General features: G+C 39.2%; 1 protein-coding gene and 1 long non-coding RNA gene across 5 annotated transcripts in view; one reads left to right on the top strand and one right to left on the bottom strand.

Annotated features, from left to right (window-relative positions):
• The window catches only part of LOC144092129 (uncharacterized), a 72,020-nt gene that overhangs the window by 14,686 nt on the left and 29,825 nt on the right, over positions 1-27,509 (top strand). For both annotated transcript variants that reach the window (XR_013305982.1, XR_013305984.1), the window contains exons 4-5: positions 25,699-25,785; positions 25,857-25,940. This is a non-coding gene — a long non-coding RNA (uncharacterized LOC144092129). The remainder of the gene's footprint in view (positions 1-25,698; positions 25,786-25,856; positions 25,941-27,509) is intronic.
• Positions 5,106-27,509, bottom strand: part of ntrk3b (neurotrophic tyrosine kinase, receptor, type 3b) — a 210,365-nt gene continuing 187,961 nt past the window's right edge. For all 3 annotated transcript variants that reach the window (XM_077624911.1, XM_077624894.1, XM_077624903.1), the window contains 3 exons: positions 24,755-24,998; positions 9,007-9,165; positions 5,106-6,137 (listed from right to left, as the gene is read on the bottom strand). In XM_077624911.1, the coding sequence (XP_077481037.1) occupies positions 5,952-6,137; positions 9,007-9,165; positions 24,755-24,998 (589 nt within the window). In that variant the 3' untranslated portion in view covers positions 5,106-5,951. The remainder of the gene's footprint in view (positions 6,138-9,006; positions 9,166-24,754; positions 24,999-27,509) is intronic.

Below are 27,509 nucleotides of genomic sequence, written 5' to 3'. Positions count from 1 at the left end.
ACATTATTCAGAGCGTTACCAATGGCTTGACTAGCTCATTTTAAATGCTAATCCTAAAATGAAACTACATTACTAATGCTAACGTAAAAGCTAGGTTAGCGATTTGAGGCCTAAGGACACATGTTCGACCTTAGCGCATTTGGTATGAGCCTATTTTAAACCAGGAAATGATGAGCGAAGAAGGTAACAAAAAGTCATCCATTGGGAAATTATACTCAATTAGCTAACAGCCAACATGCTTTCATTTTACTATATCTATTTAATTTTATTATATGTGTTGAAGTGCGCTATGTGCTAACCAATTTGCTAGGAACCAGGAATACCTGTTAGATCATAGGTGAAACTCTACTCCAAATTGATTGGGTACATTGTGGAAATCCAAGTTGTATCAAATAATATTGTAAAATCAATGGGGAGCTTGTTAAAATGATGTCGGTTACCTTGAATGTTTCAGCCAGTTTGCAAAATCCGTTTTTTAAGGTCAGTTTCAGAAGTGGACGCCCTTGAAATAAATGATAAAACTGACTAAACATTTCATGAGTTATATATTTTATATTCATTTATTTGCTCACTCACTAATTTAATGCTTTACATTTGGATTCATTGTAAATTGTCCTGTCATTCAAAATTAGGTGGTAATTTCAAGTTAAATTGAAAGGCAATGGGCCTTAAATTTCAAATTAATCCAAGTTAATTTGAATTTAATAACCTAACGAGTAAATTTAGGACATCAATTAAAAATGTGATTATTTTCACTTAATATAAATTATGTACGCACATTTATCTTTGAATGCATCCTTAAAACAAAACATTTAATCATAGCTATTAAAGAGCCTGAGTGGTTAGCGCATCTGCCTCACAGTTATGAGATCAAGGGTTCAATTCCCTGCGGGTTCCGACCTTCCTGTGTGGAGTTTGTATGTTCTCCCAGTGCCTGCGTGGGGTTTCTCCGGGTACGCCGGTTTCCTCCCACATCGCAAAAATAAGCAAGCTAGGCTAATTGTACACTAAACTGCCCCCCAGGTATGTGTTTGAGCGTCTCATTGGGGGTGTCCAAGTTGGCTCCAGCACCCCCGCAATCCTTGTGAGGATAAGCGGTACAGAGTTATTCAAGATGACAATAATTACAAATAGGCTCTGATACCAAAATCAAAAGGCTTTTTATTTTTGTTTTGTTTTGAGCTATACCCTTAAACACAATTATTCAATATATTAAAAAGCAGTTACTACCATTGTGCCTAATTAAATCACTGCTCACATTAAAAACTAAAGCTGCAATGTGTAACTTTTCATTTTCCTCATTTGGACCTAAAAGCCAGTCGCATTTTGTAATGCAAAAAGTCTGTCCTTTGAAGACATGAAGAAATTAAATATATTAATTATTATTGGACAATTGGGACTCAAGTCATTTTTAAAGCAAGTATCATCATTTGAATTCAATAGATGTGGCAGTGTGTGTTCGTGTCATAATTCGAAGTTTTTTTGTTTTTCTCCCCAATCATATTTTAGCATCTTTCGTTTAAAAAAAGTATTTTTTTTAAAACAATGAAAAACCATCATCGTGTAATTGACACGTCTTTAAAACACAGGACAAAATGAGGGGCAAAAGGAGCTCATCTGATTGTTTTTAAGACATTTTCTTAAAGAGAGAGTCACATTAATACAAAGAGCTATGATGGAATACCAGTACCTTAATATACCGCAGCTGTTATACCACATTTTTATATTCTGTAACATGAGTACATGGTCAGAAGAAGCCAACGTTTGCTTTACTTGAGAGGAAAAAAAATAAAATACTGTTCTGTTAGTCCGTTAAAAGAAAAAAAAAATCACAATGGAAGCATTTTACCCTGCAAATGATCACAACCTGTGACAGAATGTCTTTGATGGGCACCACAAGGGAATACACAAAAAGTTTCTGGGGTGTAGATGTCCTCCCGCCTTTACGCTGGACCCCCCAAAAATTTCCCTCGAAAGCCAAAAGTCCAAACATCATGAAATCCCAAAACTTCGTCACTCAGTATGTTAACATGGCATATTCTGAGTTGACTAACATTTCATTAGAGATTAAAATGTAGTGTTGATTGAGGGTGACGCAGTGAATAAAATTGTGAGCAAATTCCATCTAGAGAAATAGTAACTAAGAAAGTTGACATTTTACAAGAATGGGAAAAAAACGATTAATTTTGATAGTCACTTTAAAAACTTGCACTGATATTATGGTAATCCTCAAATATATTAAGTTTAAAAGCAAATTAAATGATTTCTATTTATTTATTAAAAAGTTTGTTCACTAAAAAAGTCACAATTGCTGTTTTTAGAGTTTTCCTTAAGAGTTTTGCTACTTCTAATGGGTCTTAGCCCTTTTCTAATGTTAATAGCTGATGTTCATTGTATAAGAAAAGTTTTTTTTAACGTGAAAGAACTCTTTAAAAATAAATTAATTATAAAGCAGCACCATCCAACAATACACTTTGGGTTGACATTTTGAAAAATACCGTATTTTCTCGCATATACACTACATTTGTCGCTAAAAAAAATGACTGAATCGAGGGTACGGCTTATATGCGCACAAATTAGACTTGACATGCACGAAACTGCAAGCTGACAAAGACGAAACGCCATAACGCAAGACAATGCGGCCGATACGGTCATTGAAAAAAGTATCTTGCCTAAAATGTGAAAAAACTCACTTGTACCTGCCATTGGTCACTCAGGGCGCCGCCATCTTACCTAGGGATGACAAACTAGAACACTACGGACACACTTCCTGGAAATCCAGCAGACGGTCCTTACGATTCATACAGTATCTCAGAAATACCACGTGCAATGATTTTTCATAAGATTTTTCCTTCAAAGTAACACATTTGTACTCCCTATTAAAACCATGAATATGGAGGTGAAAATTCTGAATCAGGGGGCGGCTTATACGAGAGAAATTGTAAAATTCAACGATTTTAAGGCAATTTTAAGAGTACGGCTTATAGACAGAGGCGGCTAATATGTGAGAAAATACGGTAATTAAATGTTTTTACCAATTGGCATATCTTGTCAGGGCTGCTTAAAAGTGGATACATTAACAAATAAAAGAAGATTCTCTTAATATCATCATCTTTTCCAGTTACAAATTTGTAATGAATTTATTTTTTACAGCGGCTCGCTAGACTAAAATGAGCATGTAAACATGCTGAGTGACAAAACACACCGTGATAACTTTCTATCGATTAACTGAGGCAGAAGAAGCTCTTTTCATCAACTTGTCATCACTCCAAAGGCCACGAACGCAACGACAAGTGTAACATGATGATGATGAAAAGAAATAAAGAAAATAAGCAAAGGGCAAGTGGCATTTTTTCCTGGTGAGATCGCAGACATAAAATATTTTCCCGTTGAAGGTTGGCATTTAGGAGAAGGTGTAGCAGGAAAAAGACTTTGTTGGATTGGACGGCGTCACGTAATATTCCCACTTCGGAAACAGGCTAAAGCAACGACCTTGGGAAGAAAAAAAACGGGAACATTTTCCAGCTCGGCCTGAAGTTGACTAATTAAGCGCTTATCTGGTTTGTTCAGTCCCGGTGGAGTTAGTTATCGGTTGCCTCGTGGGGTGGCTAATGTTTGCAAGCGGCTAATTTCCCGGTGACAGACTCGCGCTATTCTAAAAATGAATTTTAGCTTGTAAAGCAAGGGCTGCGGCCCAGTTTTTATTAGCCCGCAGAAATGATTAAAAAATATCATTGAATAGGGCCCGCTAAAAGAAATTTGAATTTCTTAGCTTTAATACTAGATAGGAGTGCCACTATTATTTCCAATCAATGTAGCAAACTATAAAATCAGTCTTTTGTTTTACATATCTAAATTGACATATTCTTCTGCCTGGTCCAGCCATAAGAATAGATAATGAGAGATACCCACGGATATTGGCAAAAAGTTTCTGCATTCAGACCAAAGGTAAATCGTCGCGCAAAATCGCCTCACTTGTTGCCAAATCCAGTTTTGTGTTCACACAGACATTACGTTGCCGACAGTCAAAGTCAAATCATTTCCAGTTCACATCTAAAAAATAATGACATTAACCTCCTAAGACCGATTGCGAGGCATCAATTTTTATTTTCTCTTTGATATTTAGGCTAATTGGGACCTGATGAGTCTAAAAACAGAGAATTATCTTTTTACATGATGTACCGCATTTTGCCGTTTAATATATATATTAAATGATTTTTTTTTGAGCCTCCCGTTTGTGCGCCATTTAATATACCCCTGCCGTTTAATATACCCAGGTATATACCCAGGTATATTAAACGGCAACTCAGCTTTTTTGGCAAGATTTGTATGGCGTTCATGGGGGCATAATTATAGATACTTAAGTTCATTAAAATTCCAAGTCAGACTTTATTTAGCAGTAAGTAGTTTTTACCCAAGCAGTAAGTAGTTTTAGTCTGCAAAACGCTGATGCACCCTGTCACGGCAAAAAGAGTGCGTAGTGGATCGTACCTTCCCGTTTGTGCGCCATTTAATATACCACTGCCGTTTAATATACCAGGGTATACTAAATGGGGGGTATATTAAACAGAAAAATACGGTAGCTTCTGAGAAAAAATATGTCCACATCATAAGTGACCGCCAGGCCTCTTGTCGTCCAAAATTTAACATTGTAGTCTTGTGGCAACCAAAAATGGGATGTCCCCACGTGGACGCTAGGCTATCTTATTTACGTATTTTTTTAATAATAAGTAGTTTGACGTAAATTTGGACCTAAGAGTGACATCCAACTGGGGCGAAAACCCGGATTATGTGGTAATGCAACTCAGGAGAACTCCCTGCACTGACAATCAATGTTTTGAGAATCACTCCACTCCTAAAACTACAATCCCTTTTTCCATAAACGCGCTGTGTTCACGCTTTAGCCTGGTTCCGAGTTATATCGAGCCCGTTTCTTGACAGTGGTGGGTTTTCCTCTCCAACATGATAGCGAGCGCCTCCGCTATCTCCAGGCAAGAAAGCACACAAGCAAAGAAAGAGAACCTTGAATTATTAACGTCTAAAGTTTCTTCTGTGAGTTTCCTTGCGAGGGGGAAAGCATCTGCAACCAAAAATAGCGAAGTTGGTTTAAAAAAAAAAATAGAAGCTGTTTTTCCTGTCTTAAAATGACAGCGCATTTGCGTGTGGGCCACAAGAACGCCGTATTCCAAGCGAGCGGAACGGGGGGGGGAGGCGTTACGCCAGCGTCTTCTTCGCAGCTTTAATGGACACCAATTGTCTCTCTGTTAGCCACGTGGATCACAGTCAGAAAAAAAGGAATGGAAAACAAAAGTTGGCAAAAAATAAGTTAACATAACTTTTTGACACATAGAACTTTACAATATGTACATTCTCTTTTTGTTTTTTCCTTTTTAAATTAAAATAGATTTATCAGTTTTTGTCTGATTGGTCCTCTCCCGTCACTGAGCGTTATCTGAATCACTTTCCAGCCAATCAGAGTGCAAAGTAAGGCTTCCATCCTTTTCAAAAAGTCTCGACAGTTTTGGTCGGCGGCGTCTCTCGGGCAAGGCGGGCCGTGCCCTGTCAGGACCTCGACAAAAAAACAACCCAAAACAAAACCAAAAAAAAAAGAAATAAATACAAAATATATGTAACATATCTAGATATATTCCGAAAACCAAACGCCAAGGTGGATTCTAACTCTTCTTATCAAACTGTTGCCCTTTTTTAGTCATCAATCTCAATGTTTATTTTTTTCGAGGAAAAAAAGAAACGTCTTCGAACCTGTACAGCGAGTAAACAAAATGTAAAAGTGCGTATTTTTTGTTGTTGTTTTTTTTGTGATTTTTAGGTTGTATCCACTATATCCAAAAGTGTTGCAGGCACTTAAGTCCTTCCCGAACATTGTAGTAGGTTTTCCTCGACGGTGACGCAGGGGCCTCGGTTTGGCGAGTCCCGCACTAAGTGGGTCTCTAGCCCAGGATGTCTAGGTAGACGGGCGTGGCCTTCCCCATGGCGAATAGGACCTTCTGGATGTCCTTGATGTTGAGTCGCTGTTGCGGTTCTCGCTGCCAGCAGCCTAGCATGATGTCGTAGACCTCCTTGGGGCAAACGCGAGGCCGGTCCAGAACGCGGCCCTGCGTGATGCAGTCAATGACCTGTAGGGTGGAAAAACCAAATAGGATTTGGACATGTACAAAACATGATGTACTGAAGTAAATTTCCAATGAGGTTCAAATCAGTTGATTTGAATTGAACTGTAATTTGGGGGTAACTTCATCATCATTCGTGGAAATCATTTGGGGTTATAGTACGAAATTAGGACGATGGGGTGGACTACGGAAAATCTTTAGGGTCACTGAAAAAAATATCTGGCTTTGTTCTTGGGATTTTGGTTCATTGGCAGTCATAATTTGGACTTCAATCTCAGAATTCCGAGAAGTTTGATCAATTGAAGTTAATTTAGATTATTCTGAGATTAAATTCAGAATCTTGGCCACCGTTTCTTTTCTTCAATGGGCCAGTGGCCCTAATCTTATTCTGTTGAACACACAACAAATAGTAAGGAATTATATATAGTACCATATTTTCCGCACTATATAAGGCGCACTGGATCATAAGGCGCACCGCCAATGAAAGGCCTATTTTAAAATTTGTTTGTATAAAGGCTTACCGGATTATAAAACACAGTAGTAGTTGTGGATTGTGTTTTATATCCACTAGATGGAATTGTGCTAAAGGGAATTTCATATAATGATTAACCAATAGTGATCCATATAAGGTGCATTGAGTTATAAGGCGATTGATCATAAGGCTTTTGAGAAAATTCTTTTAGCTGTACCGCAAAGTGTGGAAAATACGGCATACTAAGTGTAACGTTTAATGATTAGTATTACAATATAGTTGGAGTAAATTAGAGTGTATGGACTTGTAATTGGGATGTAGGAAATTGTACCAGAGAAGCTTTATTGATTTAATCATTGTAATTATCAAGTAGTTTTTAAATGGTGTTTTTATTACTATGTATTGTGGCATAATTTAAGTGAATCAGATTCTATCTAAAGTAGTTTTAATACAAGTGTATCATATCAGGAAAAGCTTTGTATGAACTATAACTCATTGGGAATTACTATTTGGAATAGCAAGTATGAGTGAATCATATTGTACAGATTTACAACGATTTCTGCAGTATTGTAAGTGAATCATATGGTAATTGGATTGAATTGCAAAGCAATTGGGGTCAATATTTCCACAGCAATTGCAGAAAATGATGTCACGTGTGAATCGTATCATAGCCGTTTGGATCGGTTACATTTATTTGCCATTGAAATGAATCCTGTCATATTTAGACTGAATCGTGTCATAATAGGGTTAGACAATTTTCTAATGCCTCATAACCGCCGTAAACCGTATCATTATTGAAATGAATGCTAGAATTCAAAAACACTGCCAATGATTTGTCCAGCATCAAAAGGGGCGTTAAACATATGATACCTCAATAATAATGAGTGGATCTGCTTTCAGTCATTTTGCTCTTTTGATGAGATATGCATGCTGGTCAAACATTTGGAGACACTCTCTCCTCTGACTGATTAGTGAGTTTCTAAAGATAATTAGTCCCACTCAGTGGAAATGTTTGCCTCGTGGTTTGATTTACAGCAGCTTAAAAGCACCACTGTTTTGAAAACACTTCTACTGACTACTCGACTGGATCAGCTATCTGCCCAAATCCGATATTCCAAAAATAGTCGCATCGGGCATCGATGCCGATACTTAGTATTGGATTGGGAGATCACGACAATAGACCTACACACAGAGCAATATTTACTACTGTAAACACTGCGCCAATTTGCATCGTTTTCTGCTGGTGGATGTCTCATTGTCATGAATTGTGTGAAAGACTGACATTTTGCGAATGTGTTCAACTTACATTAAAGAAAAAAAATTAATATGAAAAAGAGAAACCCGGAATAAGCATTAAACCTCATGTTAAACATCATCTTTTTGACATTTAAACAATGAAACGAATCAATTTTTTTGGATTGATTTCAATAGTAAATTGGTGTGAATCAGATCTCATTACAACTGGAGAAAATTGTAATTTGTCATTGAAGTATATGATATTGCGTTGTTAATAGCTTTATCGGTATTGTGTGGTTGTGAGTGAGATGTTTCTCGGCAATGGAGATTCACAAATGAGGAATGAGACTGATGTCTTTGTTTTGTTATGTCAAAAAATTAAAAGTATTGTTTTGCTAAAACATTACATTCATTATCCAAGGTTGTTGACGCCTGGTTCATTAAGAGAAAGTCACAGGGATTGTCTCCATTTTAATGAATATGCGGCGGATCTTCACAGAAAATGGATATAGCGGTGTTTATTGTGAGGGAGGCTTCTTAAGACCTTGCTAACGGGATGAGTGATTGTTTCTTTTGTTCAACTTGTTCTCCAATTAGCTGCGTGACTAATTGTTGTTTTGACACTCTTGCCTTTTCGTGGGACCTGTATTTTCGTGCAATACGATTCTGGATTGTGTCTCCATTTCAAGTTAAAATTTAAGGTTCTTTTTGTAAGTAGTCAACCATTGCAACTTCCACAGAGGGAACATTTACTGTAACACACAAACGGTGTTCATTTCAAACAAAGCTAACGTCGTATTATAATTTGTGCTTATTTGATGATCATTATAGTGGAGCAATGACAAATGCTTTTTGATTAAAAACATAGTGGACTCAAATGCAACACCAAATCAGTAGCATTGTCTTTCAAGACTGACCATAAGGTTTTTGTGATGTCTTATTATAAATATGTGCTGACATTAAATCAAAAACTAAAATTTAAGCAGGTATGAGGACAATGGTGTCAAATTTTTGACAAATAATCAAAAGGAATTGTTTGTAAAACTTCATAAATGTGGAAATTAAGGTAAGGAAAAATCGTCTCAAGATGAATCTAGAAGAATCGTCTCAAGATGAATCCAGAAGAAAATGCAACTGCATTTAAATACAATAAGAAAAACTGCTTACCTCGTTGTTACCCAGTTGAAACCAAGGCTGCTTTCCGTAGGTAAAGATCTCCCACAAAATGACGCCGAAACTCCACACGTCACTTTCTGTGGAGAACTTCCTATACATGATGCTTTCCGGGGGCATCCAACGGATGGGTAGCATGGTGTGTCCTCCGACCTGATCACAATAGAGACAGTTCTAGAGAATCAACGCCAAAACACATCACACTGACATCAACACTCATTCATCAATGCAACTCCTGGGCGTCAGGGGATTAAGTGTCATTGCGTATAAATGATACCGCCTGTTTAACATCTCATGAATGTCTGCTACCATCGCCACTGGATGGCGAGGAATCATCCGCCACCTGTTCCATACCGCTGTTGGGTATTAAAAACACCTTAGTCGTCAGAAGCGAGGAACCTTCCGTAAGCTCTCAGAGGTAGTCTTCTGATTAGGAGCTACTGAATAGCCGCTGCTTGTGTTGATGCAAATGTTTAAAGTCTGTTTACGGTACATCCGTGCGCTATATGGTAGGGCATGGAAGCATTTATACGACATAACACTTAAAGCTATAGTGCAGAGGAATTGCTTTGAATGGCTACAAAGGCAGGCCCATGTGAAATTAAGTTACTGTAAATCCTATGAAAATGGGTATTAAACCAGGAAGTAATCCATGAGTCCATTATCTCACCATTCGTACACCTATTGATCTGTGAATTTGCATTCATCCGTGTATCAGGTTATCTATTTTTCCTTCTGCTTATCCATGCATCTAAACATCTACAATTTAACCACTCTTTATTCAGTCATATATACCGTTTTAGTCATCTGTCTGGTGACTTCTTTGGTGTAATAGGTTTCCTCACAAAGGTAGCAAGGGTGCTAGAGTTTAACGCAGATGACTGGGCAGGAGGCCGTCTGCCTGACCATCTTGACCATCTAGCCATCTTCTGTCTATCCATCTGTAGAGCTGTCCTGTTAACCTGAGCATATATTTTCTAGCCATCAAACTAAAGATGCATCTGTCTGGTTGTATAGTAATTCATCCATTTTTAGGATCTGCCAGATGATCATTTGGCAGATCTTTCCATCCATTTGTTTTCCATCGCTTTCCTTTATCATTTTGCAGATTCCTTATTGTATTGTATGCATTGCTATGTCTTTTCATTCGTTTTTCTTTATCTTGTATTCAATTATTTACCGTATTATTTCGCATATTAGCCGCCTCCGCGTATAAGCCGCACCCTTAAAATTGGCTTAAAATCGTTGCACTTTACAATTTCCCTCGTATAAGCCGCCCCCTGATTCACAATTTTCCCCTCCATATTCATGATTTTAATAGGGAATACAAATTTGTTACTTTGAAAGGGAATCTTAAGAAAAATTATTTCTAAGATTTGAAAGAAAACGTATGCTGGATTGCACTTTCCAAAAGGGTGTTGCCTGCACATAGACAAATTCAAAAAGGAAGTCACGTGAGCAGTACAACCAGGAAGTGTGTCCGTAGCGGTCTAGTTTTCACAAAGTCTACGGTAAACTACGGTAAGATTGTGGTCCTGAGCGAGCAATGGCAGGCACAAGTAAGTTTTTTTTTCCAGTTTTATGCAAAATACGGATTATTTTTTTCTTTCATTCATAGATGTCAAAATAAATTTAGTTTAGCGTTTTATCTGTTTATATTTTCTCTATTTTGAAATATATGTCCGTTGCGTTATGGCGTTTTTTCTGTCACCTTGCAGTTTCGTGCATGTCAAGTCTAATTTGTGCGCATAAAAGCCCTACCTCATTTTTTTGCGACAAATACGGCACATCTGTGAGAAAATACGGTATATCTCATCATTGAAATACTACCTTCTACCTGCCAATCCCCACATTTGTCCATCAATAGACTCTTAGCTCTGCAACCTCCTGCACAAAACCGAATTATGAATACATAAATGTTCAAACTGGGTTCAGATCTATAAAGACACGGTATGAACACCTCAACCTGCTGCAACGGTAACAGGCAGAATAAAAGCGTAAGGCAGAGAAAGTATGTGCAAGCTGTGATCTCTTTAATGGCTTCTAAGGCAGCCGAACATGAAATGAAGTCTCCGTCAATGTAAATCCTCTGAGGCTGGATATTAATCGATCAAACAATCATCCATACATCATCTCGCCCCTCAGGTTCCATTTGCAGGCAAGGGTTTTAAAAATCTATTTCCCTCTTTTTCCTGCCCGCGTGCTGCTGTTTTAATCACAGCGGCGATGAGCTGGACAAGACGAATGTGGAAAGCGCAGCGTAGTATTGTGCAGTTCAGCTTGACGCGCAAAGACAATATTAATCACCGAGATCACAGAGATTATGGCGGGGTCTCATACCAGGGGGGTCAAATTACACTATTGACAGATCATATAAATAACACGTGGCGTCAAGCCTAGCGGTGGAGGGACAATTTATCCTTGCTGTTAGTATACACTGATTTAGCAAAGAGCTTTGGTTCCACTCTTAAGAGAACTGTTGGACGGTTCAAAAATTTCCAATCAATGGAGGTCTTGACTTTAGTATTTTGTTGCGTCTGCAGCTTTGCAATCTGATCCTGCAGAATTTACGCGAAATGGCCACAACCCCTCTCAAAGTTACTTGACTCTACTACAAAGTGTTTTGAAATCATAGACCTATAGTATGGATAGAAAGTCCAGGAGGGCAATTTGTTGTTGTTTGTGAAATGGTGCAACCCGGAATGGTAAGGTACACCAAAAATTCTAGACACGATCAATTACTTGACATAACTCATAGGGATAATACTAAGTAGAAGCAATTGATACAGCGTAACTGTAATAACATTCTCGCATACACTACGTTTTTGCCGCTAAAAAAATGTTGACTGAATCAAGGGTACGGCTTATATGCGCACAAATTAGACTTAACATACACGAAACTGCAAGGTGACAGACGAAAATTAAATCATTTATTTCAAAATAGAGAAAAGATAAACAGATAAAACCCTTAACATTTATTTTGACGTCTATGAATCAAATTCAAGAAAAAATCAAAAAACGTATCTTGCATAAAACGTGAAAAAAAGCTGCCATTGCTCGCTCAGGGTGCCGCCATCTTGCCTAAGGATGACAAACGAGAGCTACGGACACCGTTCCTTGTTGTACTGATCACGTGACTTCCTTTTTTAATTTGTCTACGTGCAGGCAACACCCTTTTAGAAATGTGCAATCCAGCAGACGATCCTTTCGATTTATACAATATCTCAGAAATTCTACGTGCGATGATTTTTCTTAAGATTTTCCCTTCAAAGTAACACATTTGTACTCCCAATTAAAACCATGAATATGGAGGTGAAAATTCTAAATCAGGGGGCGCCTTATACGAGACAAATTGTCAAATTCAACGATTTTAATGCAATTTTAAAGGTACGGCTTATACGCGGAGGCGGCTTATATGCGAGAAAATACGGTAACTGTCACCCTATGAGCTCAAACTCTGTTCCAAAAAACGCTGTTGTCTAATATACTGCAAATTTTCTGCACCTAATCCTGCGAACACTAATCTTATATTTAGCAACCTCAAACTCTTTGAACCGTGACATTACAATTTTTAATCCCATTCATGCACGCCAAGGCCAACCTAAACTCTAAACCCTACTATCACTACACCTTATTTGTTGATCTCCTATCCCACTCCCTCTCCAACAGAGCTATCCATCTGTGCATCCATCTATTCATGCATTAAATCATTTGACCATCTGTTCAACATCATTTCTTTCATCCCATTCCTCAATCCGTCTTGATATCCCATCATCCCAGACACTTTAAAACTTTCTATCCATCCATATTCACACGGTTTGTCTGCAGTTCATACATTTGTCCAACCATCCATTCATCTAAGTTCATTACTCCAACCGAGACTGTTACGATCCGCTGAGGCCGAACCAAGTTTGGACCCCGAAGCAGATGAATCAAACTAAGGAGGCATTTTGCAATATTAATCAAAGTCGAAAAACCCATGCGAATACTAAAAGGAAGTCACAAAAAGAGACTGTGACCAAAGCTCGGGGGGGGGGGGGTTCTACAAAACCAGAGGCTAACTAGGGCAATGGCGGAGTGCCGCAAAAGTACGAGTCCAGAACAAACAGACAAAACAGTGAACAATAAAGGGCACGGGATTTCAAATTGCCAATATCGCAGCATCCCTCTCTTTCCTCACCTGTGTTTTTGCTTTGAAAAAAATGTCAAGGCACTCCACCGGCTGAAAATCTTCTAATTTAAAAATATATCGCCTATATTAACAATATAAAGTTGTTCACATCAAAGTTTTATCAACAGGAATCATATAAACCCCCAAAACAATTCCAAAATCTTCCAGCATTTTTACAAAGACCTAATGTCACCAACTTCCGGTTCAGGTAATGTAAAAATAAGTAATGTAAGGTTTTTAATCTCACAATTTAATGACTTTTACTCCCAATAGTTCTTAAATCTCCTAATCGAGTGAAAAGCAATGTTGTGGTCACAGACTACTTCGCCAAAAGTTGATGTCCTTGAAACCAAACAACTTCCATTTCATGTAATGTAAAAACAGAACTTTTAATAACATTACAACTTTTTTTACCCCCCAATATTAATTCAATCTCCTAGAATAAGTTTTGTGGTCACCGACTTAACGTCAACAAAAGTTGAAGCCCGTGAAACAACTTTCCGTTTCACCTTGCAAAAAAGCCACAAAATACCCTTAAATTTCAACATTTTACCATTTTGAATCTTGTAATAGTACAATCTATGATATGAGGTTCGTCCTATTTCAATAGTTTGATTTTACTCTTGTAACGTCAACAAAAGTTGAAGCCCGTGAAACAGCTTTCCGTTTCACCTTGCAAAAAATAAGCCACAAAATACCCTTAAATTTCAACATTTTACCATTTTGAATCTTGTAATAGTACAATCAATGATATAATGTTCGTCCTATTTCAATAGTTCGATTTTACTCTCGTAACATGATTTTTCTCTTAGAATATTACAATTTATCGCATAACTGAGCATCGCTCACGGCACAGTGGTTGGGAAACAATGCTCTACTGAAGAGATGGGTCGCAGGGAACTCCACCCACCGCCACACACCTGGGCTCTAGAATGCAAAAGACAACCCCAACAGCAGGCGAATATGACTGAGACTTTCAGTCATTCACAAATACATCTTTCTGACTAACTGTCCTTACATTCATCTATCCATCCATGAACCTTTCTGCTTACGTATTCATTCGTCTGCTTGTCATTCATTGGTTCATCCATTCGCCTATGGAGTGAGTCCCCTATCCATCATCCATCCACCCACACTCAGCCATCCTTCCAGCCATAATACAACTATTCGCCCACCCATAAATCCACACTGGTGTATATCAGCTGTTAATTCACCCACGGATCAATTGGCCTTCATTTTAATTAGGCGCAAAACTCAACTCCATTCTGTATGATGAGTCACGTTTCCTACACAAAGCAATCAGAGGAAAACATTGCCGTCTTTGCTAATTGCCTCCTTTGCTTTAAAAGGCAAACACGGTCTTCTGGTGTCAGCTTGACATGGCGTCTGGAGATCTTCGATGCTTTTAAAAGAAGAGGCAGATTTGACAAGCTGCCAAACAAGCAGCTCCTTCTTTCCCCAGGCGTTGATGTGCAACGTCCTCCAAAATCCAGCACTTCGTCAACTTTAACTTGCTGACTTGACGTCTCTCATTTGCCTTTTCGTCTGTCCTTCACGCTCAACTTTAAAGCAGCTGTTCATCAGCCAGCGCACATCTGGACAAGTGGTCCGCAAAAAAATATTAATCATTTTTGAAATCTGCTTGTACAGAACCGCACAGGTTAAGCCTTCTTTACATTTTACGCAAATGGATATCGACACACCTTGCCTGGAGGTCCACTTAACGAAAAGCTTTCAAGTCCACGTAAACGCTGACTCCGAATCAAAAGCTCAGTCCGTTGGGTTTCAGATATTCCTCATGTTTCAGCAAAACAAATCAAGCCCATCATTTTCCAATTCTCTTCTCGACCAGGTGACGTCTAACCACATTTGGTAGTCACACCAAGTAACAGACCTAATGACTGATAGTTTCTGGATTTTGCAAGCATCTCACGCATTTATCTGAAGGTCCAGCCAGGGATTTACTGAGCTTTATTTCTCAGCTCCAATTTTCTTGACAGTAACCCATTCAAACACATTTGCACCTGAACGCCACCACGCAACAAAATCTGTCTGCCACTAATCCTGCCAGGGGTTAAGTGTCGCATTTAGCGCATCCCAGGGTAGAAAAACATTTTCTTCTGCCTTTTTCTCACTGATTTTGCAGTTACACTGCAACATACCCAGAGGGGGTCTTAGGTGTTAGTTGCATCGCATAGACAGAGTGATAGCGGGTGGTGGGGTTGTCGGGCGGGATACGCTTTACCTCTAAAAGCTGTCAGCTCACTACCGAGATGTTTCCAAACACAAAAATATAATACGCCCACGCTGGGACAGTTGGCAGTGTTAATTCCGAAGTCATTCAACAACAATTAGACTGACGTCTGGTACAATTGGATTAGCCACATTTTGTTCAATACCGCATGGCATTAGTCCCTCAGGAGGGCAAAGTGGGAGGCAAGGCAGTTGCTTTCCCAGCTCGGGTTGCAGGTCACCAAGAAAATGATTGCAGATACAGTATGACTGGTTGAAAGTACTGGATTTCTTATGGTCTGGACCAGGGGTGGTCAACTCCGGTCCTCAAGAGCCGCTATCCGGTCTGTTTTCCATGTCTCCCTCCACCAACACACCTGAATCAAATAATCAGGATCGGTATCAAGCTTCTGGACAGATTGCTGATGAGTTGATCATTTGATTCAGGTGTGCTAGAGGAGGGAGATGTGGAAAACATACTGGATAGCGGCTCTCGAAGACCGGAGTTGGCCACCCAACTCATTTCAAATAGCTATCAAGATCTTCCTTCTTTCTAGACTCTAGAAATAAGGAAGATCTTGATAGCTATCTGAAATGTTTTTTGTGATACTGCGCATTGAAAGGAAGACAGAAAGTCGGCACTCATGATTTACTTTCCCGGGCCACACAAAATGATGCGGTGGGCCAGATTTGGCCCCTGGGCCGCCACTTTGACACATGTGGTCTAAAGTCTATAAATAGTGATTACTAATGTAGCCGTACTGATTAGTCTTGATTTAACGGACACTTTTAGGGCCCTTTTCTCTCATCTCAGACAAATTGAACTTGGATATATTAACTTCATCTTAGTTTGTCTGGACTTCAACTCAATTAATCAACGCTGTTTTAATATAGAATTTAAGAGGTCTCGACATAAGTGACATTCCTTTACAAATTAGTTTCTGATAGGCTAAAAACTTGGTGTTATATCATCAATCCATGCTTCTACTGACAGTTTTGACCTTGAATTAGCCTTTCAAAAATGTGTACGCAGGCAGTGATGCTCAGAGAAACTGCTGAATGCACATTGGCATGATAGCGGTAGTACATAGCGCTTTTGATATTTCTGCACCCACAAGTATGCAAGCAGACTGAGCAAATACAGCCTTTATCTGCACTCAGCAGCACTGCAACCCAAGAAGCCTAATGGACATCAGAGTTCTCGAAAAAGTCAACTACGGCGCTGGGAGAGCAGATATAGTAGCGTGGGGGGAGTAGGAAGACCGTACACTCCGAGATGGTTATCAGAGGTCCTCCTTCAAGACGTCGAAGGCCTTCTTGGGCTCCCCGCGGTGGCCTGCTGAGCACCCATCGACAAGTCCCGAACGTTCCCGGTAATCTAGCCTCCCATTGCGCTCGCTATGCCGTTAATCCAATCACTCCCCTGCTACCCGAAGACATACAGAGCACTAATCCAGTTTACGCGGGGTACAAATAAGAATAATTCATGGCTTTTCACACGCTCAACCTTGCCAGCTTCGATGTGGCGGATAGTAACGAGAGAAATTACAGCAATTATGTTATTTTTACTACACGCCTCGACTCTCAAGGTGATGGGTGCGCACAGTCCCGTCGAGTTTTGAGGTTAGTAGTTTCGCTGAGACGTTAGTATGAATCCAATGAGCTGCGTAGAACACAATCGTGGAAAATACTTGGTAGAAATACTGCCTGATTTTAGTTTAAACTCCAAAAATTCAAAATCCATCCCGTTTAATCAAGGTCAGCCAAAGAAAACAAACTATTACAATTAAAAATACACATTATGAAAAGAAGTGAGCAGAAAATATTTCATTGACGAAGACATAACAACCAAAAGTTATTAGTTATGTTTAGAAATGAAATATGTCCACAGTAAGTGCAAATTAAAAACTTTAATTGGTTGCTATCTTCATAGTTGGCGAGAAGCTTGCCATAAAGAACGGCAAATCTTATCTAAAAACAAACAAACATTGGATCCGTACAAGATAGTAATTAGTCTGCATAAAGAATTAGCATCTAATCTTCAATAATTAACAAATATTCAATTATTAAGTCACTTCAGTTACTCAAGATGCAATATGTTGTCGGCTCTTATTCGTTTTTTGTGTGTTTTACAGCCTTTCTATCTTTTTTTAATTACATTTTGATATTTCTTAATACATTCCCATATACTTCGCATTGTACTTTGTGCTTTTTATTTTGTTGCTACTGTCCTGCTACTGTAACCAAGGAAATTTCCCGAATACGGGATGAAATAAAGTTCTAATCTAATCTTTCAACACCCCCTGCAACTCTTGTGATAATCAGTACGCATTATGAATGAATAACTGCTATACTATATTGCTCATACTATACTATAACCATGGTAAAAATGTGCAATAATTGTACATCTCATCAGATTGACCCCATAAAACCTAGTGACGCCCCTGGCGTCAATTATTTTGCATCCTTGCGATAGATTTTTCTTTTTTAATGACATGCCAACCTGCGTATTTGGAATATCCTAAGAGGCGTTAGGTTGGATCTGGAATGCATATTTGAATCAGAGCAACGCTAGCCAGAGTCAAAGTATGTACAATTTGAGTCAAATAAGGAAAAATCCAGACCTCTGAATGTCATTTTTCAGGTCAAAAAAAGAACATTTCATTCCAGGTCCCAAAACATTGCATTCCAGGTCAAAAAGAACATTTCTCTAAATGTAAAACGAAAAAAAAAAGGCAGACTGTGTGTAAATCGTGTTTTCCTTCGTGTGCTGCAGCGGTAATAAATATAACCTGCGCGCTCATTAGCACAAAGGCTGCTGCTCGATAAATAATGCAGAGGAAGAAGTGCCTGTTTGATCCTTGAAGGGGGAAAAAACCAGGGGGACCGTTTGTCTTCAAAGCAGAGCAGGTAGAGGAAACGAGAGGAACGCTTCATGAAAGTCCTTGAAACCAGCACAACAGCACAAATCCAGCACTTGTTACTCATAGCAATGTTTCCAAAAGCCCACCCCCTGCAGATTCTGCCTTTAAATCTCATTGGTGCCATTACAGTCCTAAAAAATGTGTTGTTAATTAGATAGAATAATCCTTACGATGAGCGGTTAGCGCCTCGGCCTCACAGTTCTGAGATTGAGGGTTCAAACCCAGGGTCGGTCCACCTGTGTGGGATTTGCATGTTCTCCCCAGGTTTGCGTGGGTTTACTCCGGGTACTCCGGTTTCCTCCCACATCCACAAAACGTCATGCTAGGCTAACTGGTTGAAGACTCTAAATTGCCCCTAGCTATGATTGGTTGTCCATCTCACTTTGAGCCAAATGATTGGCCGACCACCGATTCAGGGTGTCCCCTGCCTGGTGCCTGTTGTTAGCTGGGATTGGCTACATCACCCCCGCAACCCTTGTGAGTTGTGAATGAATACATGCTTCACAATTAATCGTATAAAAAGATCAAACTTTTAAAACATCGTGCTAGGCTAACTGGTTGACAATTCTAAATTGCCCCTAGCTATGATTGGTTGTCCATCTCACTTTGAGCCAAATGATTGGCCGACCACCGATTCAGGGTGTCACCTGCCTAGTGCCGGTTGTTAGCTGGGATTGGCTCCAGCACCCCTGCAAACCTTGTGAGTTGTGAATGAATATGTGCTTCACAATTAATCGTATAAAAAGATCAAAATTTTCAATGCTTTATGACTTGCTTTCTAACACATTATCATAATTAAGAGTCCATTCATTATCCGTACCGCTTATCCTCACAAGGATTGCGGGTGATGCTGGAGTTTAGCGGTTTGATTTATCTTAACCACTCGGCAACCTTGCCCATCCGAGAAAATTTTAAAACAAACACCTGTCAAAAATGCTGCACTTTCTTGACATCCATATGAATACAAAAAAGGAACATGCTTTGTTTTGCTAAATGCAAAAGGCACCTTTTTGTAGAAACAAACAGACAAAAAAACATGTTCTCCCAGCTGTATATATTGTCCGTGACGCATGATTGACTGGCGACTAACCTGAGGTGTTGTCTGGCACGCTAACAGACAAACTGGGATAGGCTCCAGCTTCTCATGATCCTGAACACAATAAGTCGCTTGGAAAACTGGTGTTTTTCCCCATTGCTCTCTGCTTACATTCCTTGAAACAGCCTTATACATTTACTGCTTAAAAAAACAGACAAAAAAATCCTCCAACAAAAACCATCTCGCTAAATGGAGGCAACCCTCAAGCAAACGTCCGGAGGTAACAAGCAGGGTGATTTTTTTTCCGTTTCCCTTGGGCAACACTGCGCAAGACCCTACATATATTTCCCCTCTGTGTCGTGATGTGTAATTTTACTCTAGCCATCATTTTAAAGTGATTTCTCTTAAGGACAAATACCTGAAATATTTTTAGAGAATTAATTGGTGTATGAAAGAGGCAGCTCACTTTGATACCGATTTGCCACCCATGGGATAAACTGTTCAATCATATTTGAAAACACAATTGCAAAATTGCAGTCTTTACAAATACAAAATTGCCCTATTGTGTATGGAAAGTGCTTCATTTGATATAAAAAAACAGACTTTCTAAGACTGACCACAAATCTATCAAACGAAAATAGTAGTTTGTCAACGTACATTCATGAATAGGCCATTGAAGGATTGGAATTAAGTGGGTAAAAAAAATGTTGGCTGATGTAGGCTAGTTAGCTATAGGCTATAGTTAACAAGCTAAGACATTTTCAAGAGTGACATCTAAATTATTGAATCGCACCTCTTTTAATTTTACATTTAATATTAAAATACCACTGCAAACGAGATATAAACAATAGATAATAGTGATTCTATTTCATTTGTATATTCTACACCAGGTGGCCGAGTGTTTAGCACATCGGCCTCACAGTTCTAGGTTCGATTCCAGGTCGGTCCTCACTGTGTGGAGTTAGCATGTTCTCCCCGGGCTTGCGTGGGTTTTCTCCAGGTGCTCCGGAACTCCTCCCACATCCCAAAAACATGCAGGCTACTTTAGCTTGAACACTCTAAATTGCCCGTAGCTATCATTGGTTGTCCTTCTCCTTGTGTCCTGTAATTGGCTGGCCTCCGATTCAGGTTGACCTACCACCTAAGTTAGCTGGAATAGGCTCCAGCACCCCTTGTCACCCTTGTGAGGATAAGCAGTTCAGAAAATAAATGAATGACTGCTACACCACAAGCAAATCGTGGTGTTATTGTAAAACTTATCAGATGGAAACTTGACAGATTCTAATCCAAAACCAACGCTATCATGATTATGCAGCATTTTTTGATACACACCATTTAGGAACAGAACTGCTGAGCTGTAAAAGATATAAAATATTAGACTTTTACCACACGGAATATTGTTGAGTTCGCGTCACTGTGTAACATACACACACACACACACACAAGCGAACACAAGGATCTTATCTGACGCTTAGAAGTCACGGAGGCCTCTGTGACTGACTCAAAATAGTACATGCGTGTCAACAACACAATCCTTTCGACTATTCCAAGTAGCGCTTGTTGTTTCTGTGTATTCATGGATACTTTGTGAATGCTAAAATAGACCAACACTATAATTTAAGGCATTCAGTTTTATTGACCGTTTCTGACCCAGTGTCAATATTTACTGAAAATTTTAGCCTGATTCCCTTCTTTCCGTTTATAAACTTTTCCGATGAAAGCCAACTCACACAAACATTCAATCTTGCACAAACAGTATAAAATTATAGACATAATAAATGGAATTTGCAGTAAAAGACTTTCAATGAAGAAAATAAGCTGCTTCGTCCCTATCTGTAGGCTTTAAGTTCCTTTTTTTAAGAGGAATATTTGTCTCTCCCTAAAAAGACAAAACAAAACAAAATTATTCCTCAAAGAAAATCAACCTTTCAAGTATTCGTTGTCACAGTTTCAGAGAAGAAAAGTAAAAATGTAAATGCTTTGGTCAGGCATAATTTCAAATTAAATGCATTGTTCGTGGTCAGTAAATCGTCGAGTGAAAGGTGTTCAGCGGTCATGTTTTGATTAGAATCAATGACAAAAGTTGTTCACATAGAAAATGTCGATACGGTATATGTAAATTGGAGCAGTTAAGTGTATGGTGTTGGGAAGCAAACGGGGAAACTGCAGCAGCCACAAAATCATACTTGGACTTGAGCTTGTTATAACACTGGAGTTCAATCAGCACCATTTGAAGGTTGCTTGGTGCTCTTTCCACAGGAACTGCAAATGGATTACCGGGAGTTTAAATCTACATTCCTGGACTTCAAAGTCTGAAAATTGCAGGGTAAACTTCTTGTTGGGTTCGCTGATTTATACGGATGGCGGCAATATGGCTGGACAGAAATAAATGGAATAGAAATTGTACCTTCCAACTTTCTTAAAAGTTTTGGATTTCCACCTTCAGTTCGACACATGAATTTATAGTATTTCTTTTGCCAATTATTGTGTGTTCACTGTATACCAGCAGGCTAGTTTGACATTTCCACCATCTTGGTACCAAAAAATCCAAAGTTCATCCTAAACTTTACCTCCTGCATCCCCAGAAAACACTAATTCCAAATCCTAAATCCTATTTATTTGACCAATCTCTGGTCCTGAAACCTAAAATGTGAACCCCAAATTCAAATGCCTATATTAAGAACCTAAAACTGTCTTCTTGTCTTCGATCTGAACCTTATCTAAGCCCAAAGGGATTTAAGCACAAACCCCAAATACCAACAAATGAATCACAAACTACACTTCTACCATCCATTTCACAGATGGCACATTTACAAACTATTTCTCGGGTCATGCCAATATTGCCTTACAGGTAATTGCTTTCTATACATAACTTGCATGAAGTCAAATTCATTTTTTTTGTTAGCTTTTCTTATACAGAGAACCTCGATTTGAGCGAATGTGCTCATTCAACATACATGATAGTCTTTCTCCAATTCCCGAATGCAGTATGCGCGTACGTGTGCCGAATCACCAAACGACTTGATAAATTATTCAAGCGGGTAAAAAATTTCCGCAATAAATCCCCATGTGAATGGGGTAAAAGAAACCGACATGGAGAGAGGAAAAAAGAGGATTAGTAGCCGTAAGGCCAAATGCAGGTCTCACTTTCCAGTGGGGTGCTGTTTTTTTGGGTTATTTTTGCGACATCCGTACACATTGGTATAGGTTTTGAAGAAATCGTATACTATAATTTATTAGTTGACGCACTAATCGATAGCAGGAACACTTTTCGTTCCAGTGTAGCAATTGGAGATATTGTTGTGGTCATTGATATTTAAGGGTTCTCCAATGGCACATATATGCCGGATTTTCTCACATATAAGCCGTATTTGTCGCTCAAAAAAATTATGACTGAATCGAAGGTACGGCTTAAAGCAGCACCATCTAAGAATACACTTTGAATGACATTTTGAAAAATACCGTATTTTCTCGCATATACACTACATTTGTCGCAAAAAAAATGACTGAATCGAGGGTACGGCTTATATGCGCACAAATTAGACTTAACATGCACGAAACTGCAAGGTGACGAAGATGAAACGCCATAACGCAAGATAATGCGGCTGATACGGTCATTTATTTCTAAATAGAGAAAAGATAAACAGATAAAATGCTAAACGAATTTATTTTGACGTCTATGAATGGCATTTTTTTATCGTGCATAAAACGTGAAAAAACTTTTCTTAAGATTTCCCTTCAAAGTAAGACATTTGTACTCCCTATTAAAACCATGAATATGAAGGTGAAAATTGTGAATCAGGGCGGCTTATATGAGAGAAATTGTAAAATTCAACGATTTTAAGGGTACGGCTTATACGCGGAGGCGGCTAATATGCGAGAATATACGGTAGTTCTGGACTTCAAAAATCTGCTAGAGAAAATTCCTATTAAAAACTGACTCATTAGTTTTCGGAACTTACGATTTTTGGGAGTATGTGCGCACTCGATTTAGTCAAGCTGTACATTTAGCTTACATTTTCATATGTTCAAATATATAATTTTTCACTGTAACGCTGTTAGCATTAGCCACTGTGCTGGGGGGAAAAATACTCCTTTAGTTATTAGGAATGAATTAAACTAGGTCAAACCAGTAATAAAGCTCCCCTTGGGTCATCATAATGAGCACAAACAAGCCCAGGAGGCTACTGGAGGAATGCTTACTGCGTTGGGACGACATGTTCGGAATTGCAATGACAATACATTCTCGTACACGGCACGTCCCTGCAGACCAGGAGAGACTGGACGGGGAAATATTTGCACAGTCGACACCGAAGACGGCAAACAGAGGCCTTGGTTACCAGACTGCATTTTCAAAAAAAGTGGCCGAGCCATAATAGGCATTTTGAACACTTGATTCGGGTTTTCTTGAGGTTGCGTGACGGGAGAAGAGAAACGTTACCGAGTTATTACGACAAAATATAAATTTAAAGACAGAACTAAAATGTGGCACTAAAAACACAGATGTTGGTAGAAATGACAATAAAAGCATTCAATTCAATAAACATTCTCACCTTTCGGTTGAAGCACGGCTGCATCTAAAAAAAACACTTGCCAGAAAGTTCTCATTTAATTTTTTGGCACACAGAAGCCACTTGTTTTGAAAGTTTTCAGATTCATGCTGAAATCCTTCCCTTCACAAACAAATACTCTGCCTCTATTTGCTCCCAAAATACCGATGAGAATCTCTACCGAAAAAATCCACTGAATGCACCACTCAAGGTCTTTTGACTCACCCTGCAGAAACTAAATAAATAAAAAAACATCAATGCACCAAAGGATCACAAGAAGTATTGTTTATCATCATACCTTACAGAAAATAGCCCTGAAATATAAGCCACATGCTTTTTATCACTTAACAAAACTATACGGCCTTTCCCATATTTTACAAAAACTAAATCCATGTGCATGACACAACCTAAACCATCATGTAAAATCCCACGAACAACCTTAATATGGCTCCCATGGCCTTGATATGACATACATAAACTCAAACCTTTAGTATGCTACCTATCATTCCATTCATTTTAATATACCACACATAAAGTTAATATACTGTACCACATGTAACTTCACACAAAACCTAAAACCGGTTTTCCATCAAAAACCCATAATATGCCACATGTACTATATAGTTTATATACATCTGTATCAATTATTTTATCTCACTGACTGCTGACACTTTAATAGTCCAGCAGCAGTTGTCTTAGATTTTTACTCCACATATAAAGCCAGCATGAGAAAACCGTCTTCAAGAAATTATACTATTTCACGACGGCAGAAATTCTAGGGAAGGGTGAAACGTCCAGGAGTTGCGAAGGAAGAATCTGACGGACTCACCCTGTAGTAGTCGCTGCTGTAGATGTCCCTTGACATGCCGAAGTCGCCGATCTTGACCAGGAGGCCGTTGCCTACCAGGCAGTTGCGGGTGGCCAGGTCCCTGTGGACGAAGTGCTGCGAGGCCAGGTAGACCATGCCCGACGCAATCTGAGCGGCGATGTGTAGCATCTGGGAGAGGCCCAGTTCGCCGTTGGACTGTAACGGCTGACCGTCTACGAGGATCATGGCGTCTGGGCCGTGGGCTCTGTATTGATGACAACATTACTCTGGTTAAGAAAAGCAATTACGGAATAGTCTTTAGAATATCTGGAGTTTATTTGTGGCGTTTGATTAAATGTTGGACAGAGAGCATAAACGTACTATAAACTCCTTTTGAAGGTTTTAGCTAGTCATCAACTTCATATATTTTCCAAACCGCTTATCCTCACAAGGGTTGCCGGCATGCTGGAGTCTAGACCAGCTAACTAAGGCCACCAGGCAATGGACACCCTGAATTGGTGGTCAGCCAATCACACACTCGATACCTAGCGGCAATTTAGAGTGTTCGACTAGGTAGTCTAGCCTAGCATTCATGTTTTGGGATGCGGCCATAAAATCGGAATACCTGAAGAAAACCAACACAAGCCCGGGGAGAACCCGAAAACTCCACTCAGTGAAGACCGACCTGGGACCGAACCCTCGACCCCAGAACTGTGAGGCTGTCGACCTGAACAACGGGCACCAAGCCACTTAAATTCGACTTGTACTTAAACTCATTGTGTCGTATGCTTTTTTGATATAATTTTTCGTACTTTTTACTTTAAATGCAGCTAATAAAACAGACACGCGTGTTACACCATTTCTCGTTTTGTATCCCCGAATGTCAGAATGATGAAGCAACGTGATTCAGAGGCAAGCAAACGGCAGCAAGTAAATATTTTGTCTTCATTTGATTCATTTTTTAGCAACAACAGCTGTATTTGCACCGCCAAGCGTGACAACACACTGCAGTGTCGTGGAGACGGAGGGATACAACAGAGCAGCATTCAGGGGTAAGACACGTCCAAAGGGTAAGCATGAGTTTGTTTATTCAGTTTCATTTCTAACCAGAGCAATTTTGTAGATGGAGGGCAACGAGAAAGCACTGCAGTACAGTGGGGACTGCAGAATATTACTTGATAGGATCTGGAGCAGTCATCGCGAGATGGTAAGCTAACAATAGCGTTTGTGTTTGTCATATCTAGCTTTGGCAATTTTACTTGCAAGGACAACAACAAAAGCTCTGCACAAAAGTAAAACACGTAAGAATGCAAGAAAGAAGGCTTGCATGTCAATTAGCTGAATGGTGATAGAAAACAGCCAGAAATAAAAGATTCCAGCACACTACTCTAATCTGATTAGAATCCATTAAGGTTCCTCATCTTTTATTTCAATGACAAATTTCTGCATCTAAGGTGACAAAGTCTGCTCTAATTGTCCAAATAAACTCTGTCTTCACTCCTGCCATCAACTCAATCACCGGAATCATTTCAAGGTTCACAAACATTAAGAGGAATGATGAAGCTTGCCTAATGATAAAGTTGAAATCGTTGCTGTTATCAACTCTTATGTTTGAAACATTTGGTGATTTGTCTGATATGTCAGCTTTAACACTCAAGACAAAATGTGCCCTTGACAAATTCTTTTGACCAAGACTTTTAGGTTAATAAACTTTAAGTCTCTGCATTAAATCCGCATTTAAGACGATCTACACCATACACTATACCTAGCTTCCTATTCCCATTATAAACATTTTACAGTCATACCTCGACTTACTTATTTATTAATGTCTTAAAATAAATAAAGCATAGGAAAATGTGCCATGCGCCATGCGTCATTTGGAGACTTGAGAGAGTTTCTAATCATGACCTTCACCCCCTTAGGAGTTGTTTGGCGGTTCTACGACTGTCGAGAGCAGATTAAGAACTCATTTACATTTTTTTTTTACATTTATGGGTGACGGTGGTGACTCCCACCTCCCAAACCTGTTTTTATGAAGTCCCCGCTGTCCTCGTCACCTTTTCCTCGCTGTGATTACAAGATGAAGGCAGCACACGGGGACACACAAACACACAAACACGCGCACACTCGGGCTGTCATTCCTTTTCCATCTGTCACATTTAGGCCAATTAAATGTTTTGTACTCCGAGAGCGAGGCTAATAATGTATCTCAAATGCGAGAAGACGAGGCGAGGTTTTGCCGTCTTGCCATGTGTGTCACGCACGAGTGATTTTTATATCGTTAAATTAAATAAAAACATATTTTTAGACAACCGTCTTGTCTTATTAAAAGCGCTTTGCTCTGTTTGAAATGTAGTCGCCGAGTGACAATTTGACTAACGCTTAAAAAAAAATAGACATGGATCCATCTAGTTTACCGCCGTTCCATGGATAAATCTGCATTACTGTTTTTGCCTGTAGGGGGCATGATTCGAATAATTTAGCCCGTTTTTGTTCCCAATTGATGACTATTATTTAGGTCGGGTTCCACTAAAGTACGTATAGCTAGTTGTATATAACCAGCATAACACTACGGATAAATCCGCATTACTCTTTTTGCCTGCAGGGGGCATGATTCAAATAATTTAGCTCCTTTTTGTTCCCAATTGATGACTATTATTTAGGTGGGGTTCCACTCAAGTACATATGGCTAGTTGTATACAACCAGCATAACACCATGGATAAATCCGCATTACTCTTTTTGCCTGCAGGGGGCATGATTCGAATAATTTAGCCC

This window comes from Stigmatopora argus, chromosome 2 (assembly GCF_051989625.1).
Source record: "Stigmatopora argus isolate UIUO_Sarg chromosome 2, RoL_Sarg_1.0, whole genome shotgun sequence".
Taxonomy (NCBI): Eukaryota; Metazoa; Chordata; class Actinopteri; order Syngnathiformes; family Syngnathidae; genus Stigmatopora; species Stigmatopora argus.
This window is presented reverse-complemented; position numbering and strand designations above follow the sequence as displayed.